At 39.7% G+C, this 5,543-nt stretch overlaps 1 protein-coding gene across 1 annotated transcript; it reads left to right on the top strand.

Annotated features, from left to right (window-relative positions):
- The first annotated feature begins 539 nt into the window (after positions 1-539).
- On the top strand, positions 540-2,742 carry LOC136839832 (tol-Pal system protein TolA-like). The gene is made up of 2 exons (XM_067106165.1): positions 540-759; positions 2,066-2,742. Exons 1-2 carry the CDS (start codon positions 540-542, stop codon positions 2,740-2,742), a joined length of 897 nt encoding a protein of 298 aa, XP_066962266.1.
- Positions 2,743-5,543: the final 2,801 nt, after the last annotated feature.

The following is a 5,543-nucleotide window of genomic DNA, read 5'->3' as shown; positions in this document are numbered from 1 at the left end:
ACTTTGCAACAAAGTAAGAGACGACGAGGACCGTCCACTGAACAGAACGCGGTTAAACGTGGTCACTTTGTTACTGACAACTTAATAATTTTTTTTCCTTATCTTTCTCTTACGGATTCTACAGGCTACAGGCTAGGTAGTAATACTAAGCTATGAAATGTAAAAAGAGAGAAGAAGAATCCTTTCCGTTCAACATTCACAAACAGGCTATATTATACTTCTTTTTTTTATCAGATATTATTATAAGATCCACCACTACATGAAGTCACTTGTCTCTTATGTAATAATTAAAAAAAAAAGAAGGGACTTTTCTTTCAGCCGCTGTCCGTTAACCCGCGCGTTTTCTCTCCTACGGAATCTGTTTTAAAGGCGCCGCCCTCCTCCTCCTCTCTCGCTTCTGGATACTTTAGTTTCAAAATAATTGCAGGAGTATTGAGCGGTTTTAAGTCAAGGTTGTCGTCGTGGTTACGGCTGGATTGGCAGCAGAGCGTCCCCTGGCTCCATGACAACGTAGTCAGGGAGGAACTGACTTGCGCACGATGGCCCTTCTGTCCTCCACCCAGAACAGACCATCAACACCATCAGGGCTGAGACTGCGCTCAGCCGCTCACAGACCTTCTCCTCCGCCTCCTCCTCCTCCTCCTCCTCCTCCACCACCACCACCACCACAGAAACCTCCTCCTCCTCCTTCCCCTCTCCCGAACACACCCCACAGACAACCCCACCCCACCACATGCCCCATCACAGCCACCCACAACGGTATACACACCAACCACCTCCGCTGTACTACCCCAACAGACTATCCTTGTCCTGTCTCCTCCCACCCCGCCCCTCCGATCTTCCTTCCTTCCTTCTTTTCTACTGTAACAAAACTTTCCTTCTCTCTCTCTCTCTCTCTCTCTCTCTCTCTGTTCTTTCATCTCTCCCCCGTTGTCTTTCCTTTCTTGCCAAGAAGCTTTCTTTTGCTTTTAGTGCTGTCTCCTCTTCCATAAGCCACAACACGCCATTATTCCGTTTTCATTCCTGTTTATCGTTGATATTTACGCTTCCACTATTCCCATTCATCAAGTTGTTGTCACGCATTCTATCTCTCTCTCTCTCTCTCTCTCTCTCTCTCTCTCTCTCTCTCTCTCTTCTAACTGCAATCTCATCATAGGCCTAGTTTATAAATTCTGCTTTATACAAATGATTGTACATTGAATAGGAGTCGTACGCTTAGCACCAATAAAATAAAATTACTCCGTAACAAAAAAAAAAAGAAAAGAAAGGAATTAGAGCTAATCATAGACTCCTGTTTGTAAAAGACGTTACTGAACTATTCAAAGATAAAATGCTGGCGAATAAAGGTCTATTTTCCGCGCGTTGAGATATACAGCAAATGATTTTGTTAACCATATTTTGTAAAATTAAAAGACCCAGTTTGAAGATTTAGGATGGAAATATAGACATTTGAAAATAAAGGTTTTATAAAAAGGTTAACAGACTAAAAGTCCTAAAATTTCTACTTTACACGAAAGATGGCATAATAACCATTAGAAATGGTTGATGCCAAAATAAATACGGCTCAGTATATATTCATTCTCAGGATACATTTATTCTCTTAGGTCCAATTAATTTCTTGAATATTTCACTGCTAGAATTTTTTTTTTCATCTTGCAGCTGATCATAAGCATTAATCAGACCATATGTTGGAACTTATACGAATTTTGCTTACGATGGATTTACGATATTTAAAACAGTCTTAGAGATGTCTTCATCGTTCTTGCATGCATCCATATATATATATATATATATATATATATATATATATATATATATATATATATATATATATATATATATATATTACAATTAACGTGTGACTAGTAGCTGAGCCTAATAAATCTCTCTCTCTCTCTCTCTCTCTCTCTCTCTCTCTCTCTCTCTCTCTCTCTCTCTCTCTCTCAGCAGCAGCAGAGACAAGAATGCATCACGTATCATCTCTCCATTTACCCAGAGCGTCGCTTCTCACAATGTACCGAACACCTACTATAAATACGAAGCAATAACTTGAAATCCTTCTCAGATAAATCAAGGTATAATTCATCCTTTTCCTCCTCTTCTTGCAGCAAGCAAATCGATCATTACCCAGCAATGCGATCCTGCAACAGCAAAGGCAGCAGCATGAGGAAAAGCAGGAGGAGGAGGAGGAGGAAAAGCAGCAGGAAAAGCAACAGCAAGAGGAAAAGCAGTAGGGAAAGCAGGAAAAGCGGTAGGAGGAGGAAAGCAGCTGCAGGAGGGAAAGCAGAAGGAGGAGGGAAATGCAGCAGCAAAATCAGCAGAAGGAGAAAAGCAGCAACGGGAGGAAAAGTAACACGTAAAGCAACAGCAGAAGGAAAAGCAGCAGCAGAAGGAAAAGCAGCAGCAGAAGGAAAAGCAGCAGCAGAAGGAAAAGCAGGAGGAGGAAAAGCAGCCACTAAATCAGCGGCAGCAGGAAAAGCTGTTGGAGGAGGAAAAGCAGTGACAGAAGAAATAGCAGGAGGAAAAGCAGCAGCAGAAGGAAAAGCAGCCACTAAATCAGCGGCAGCAGGAAAAGCTGTTGGAGGAGGAAAAGCAGTGACAGGAGAAAGAGCAGGAGGGAAAAGCAGCAGCGGGAGGAAAAGCAGCCTCAGGAGAAAAAGCAGAAGCAAGCAGCACCTCGGCGCTCCTTCAAACGACCGTGCCCTTGGAAAACGCTTCAATGGAATCTCACACTTCAAGTAGGAGACCTCCTCCTCCTCCTCCTCCTCCTCCTGCGTTTAGCCTAAACCCAACTGGCCTTGACAACTTATGATGGACCCGGCTTTAATTCGCCGGTGTTTGTTGCCTGTACTTGAATTTTTAAAGAAGCAATACCCAAAGAGAGTACAAACGTCGGAGGTCTCTCTCTCTCTCTCTCTCTCTCTCTCTCTCTCTCTCTCTCTCTCTCTCTCCTCCACGCCGTTGGTTAAGGCGTTGCCTTTGAAGTCTCCCTTCTGGATTCGAATGTGGGTGGAGGCGTTACTGTCTGTGTGTATGTACGTGTATATATATATATATATATATATATATATATATATATATATATATATATTATATATATATATATATATATATAAATAAATGTGTGTGTGGTGTGTGCATATATATATATATATATATATATATATATATATATATATATATATATATATATATATATATATATATATATATATATATATATATATATATATATATATATATATATATATATATATATATATATATATATATATATATATATATATATATATATATATATATATATATATATATATATATATATATATATATATATATATATATATATATATATATATATATATATATATATATATATATATATAATATGCATATACACATTATATATATATATATATATAAATTATATATATATATATATATATATATATATATATATATATATATATATATATATATATACTGTATATATATAGACACTAGCAATTACACTTTTCCATTTTGCACAGAGGAAATGAGACGAATAGAGCATACGGGAAAAAATTCGCAGCCGGATGAAACATTGGAATTAATTTTCAGTCAGCTCTCTCTCTCTCTCTCTCTCTCTCTCTCTCTCTCTCTCTCTCTCTCTCTATTTTATTTATCTATGTGCTTACTTTTTGCTGCCTTGTATATCATTCTATGTTATCCTTTGCTATCTTATACTGTTTTTTAAACTATACGATACACCAGCCAATCTTCCTCCAGATTTCTGAACACTTGCCTCGCCTTCTCCTCCTCCTCCTCCTCCTCCTCCTCTTCTTCTTCCTCCTCCTCTTCTTCTTCTTCTTCCTCTTCCTCCTCTTCTCCTCCTCCCCTTCTTCTCTTCTAACCCCTTCCTCTTCCTCCTCTCTTCCTCCTCCACCTCCTCTTCCTCCTCCTCCTCCTCCTCTTCCTCCTCTTTCTCCTCCTCTCCTTCTCATCTTCCCCTCTTCCTCCTCCTTCTCCTCCTCATCCTATCCTCCTCTTCTCCTCCTCCTCCTTATCCTCTCCTCCTCCTCTCCCTCCTCCTCCTCTCCTCTTTCTCCTCCTCCTTTTCCTCCTCCTCTTCATCTTTCTCCCCCTCCTCTTCTTCCTCCTTCTCTTCTCTCCTCCACCTCCTCTTCCTCCTCCTCTTCTTCTTCCTCCTCCTCCTCCTCCTCTTCTTCTTCTTCTTCTTCTTCTTCTTCTTCCTCCTCCTCCTCCTCCTCCTCCTCCTCCTCGTGCAATCATTTCTTCAGAGGGAAATCTCGCAGCGTTGGGAAACTCCATTGCCTAAAGGTTTCCTTCTCCAGCAGCAGCAGACATTCAGTGTGTACACTTTCTTGAAGGATTTAACGTTGCAAAAAAAAAAGAAGAAGAAGAAGAAAAAGCTAAAAAAAAATAAATAAAAGTATCCAATAGGAAGCGAAACAGACGTTGATCCTCGGGGAGTCTTTTGTACTTCGAATGGTTTTGATTTAAGAGGATAAAAACCCTCTGAAGGAGATTGGGGTGATGTTTTTCATCTCCTCTCCTTCCAGCTGTATCTGTTTCTGTCACAAATGTGGATATTCCTCGGCAATGTTGCTCGAGATTCTACTGTACAGTCAAAACTCTCTTGTAAATATTCGGGAGACTGAGACGAATAAATCTATGGCAGTAGAGAGGTTCTCTGCCTTTGAATGTCAAACCAGGGATGGTCGCTGTGTGTGGTTGGTTGTTTACATTGCATAAAAACACTCTAAAAATGAAGTCCTTTTCTTTTCTTTCGAGAAACGAGCTTCGGACTCCCCTTAATAATCTGAGAACTCTGCAAATCAGAAAGCTAACTGGTTTGCACGGCTCTATTTTCTAGACGCGCCATCGTTTTTAGGGTTAGTTAGTGCTACTCGTTTCGAAGCGCGGCAGCTTCCCCAATCTTCCCAACGCTATAAGAATCTTGAAAAGGAGCTCGCATGCTTGTCTAAAGAAAACCAGGCTTAGTGCTGTAATTCATTTGAGCGTTTTTTCCCCTTGGTTGATAAATGCACTCGCATACACTCACATACATTCACGTACACTAGCCAACGAGCTTAAACACTAAATATTGCAACTGATAGTTGGTCAGCTGTGGTGAGTCTTAGCTAGTAAAGGGCACATGGCTAGCAACTCCATCCGAACAGACTTGCTGAAAATTGAATTGGCAGCACGTTCTGGAGCCAGTTTCTTCAAAAGGGAAAGAAAAAGTGTATGACTGAAAAATTTATAGAAATATTATTATCATTTATTATTATTCAGAATATGAACCCTATTCGTATGGAACAAGCCCACCAAAGGGGCCACTGACTTGAAGTTCAAGCTACTAATTTACTTTAATTATTTTGTATTACCTGCATTCAGTCACATATTTAATAGCATTTCCTTCTCTTCATACACTTAGGTGAGTTCCATTCCTAATTTGCGTCGACAGTTTTACGGAAAACTTTCGCTCTGAAATTGTTCAGGTATGAAGTAGTTCTCAAGTTATTTTATTTAGTTTATTT

This window comes from Macrobrachium rosenbergii, chromosome 1, assembly GCF_040412425.1.
Source record: "Macrobrachium rosenbergii isolate ZJJX-2024 chromosome 1, ASM4041242v1, whole genome shotgun sequence".
NCBI lineage: Eukaryota > Metazoa > Arthropoda > Malacostraca > Decapoda > Palaemonidae > Macrobrachium > Macrobrachium rosenbergii.
The sequence above is the reverse complement of the archived record's forward strand: the minus strand, read 5'-3'. Positions and strand labels throughout refer to the sequence as shown.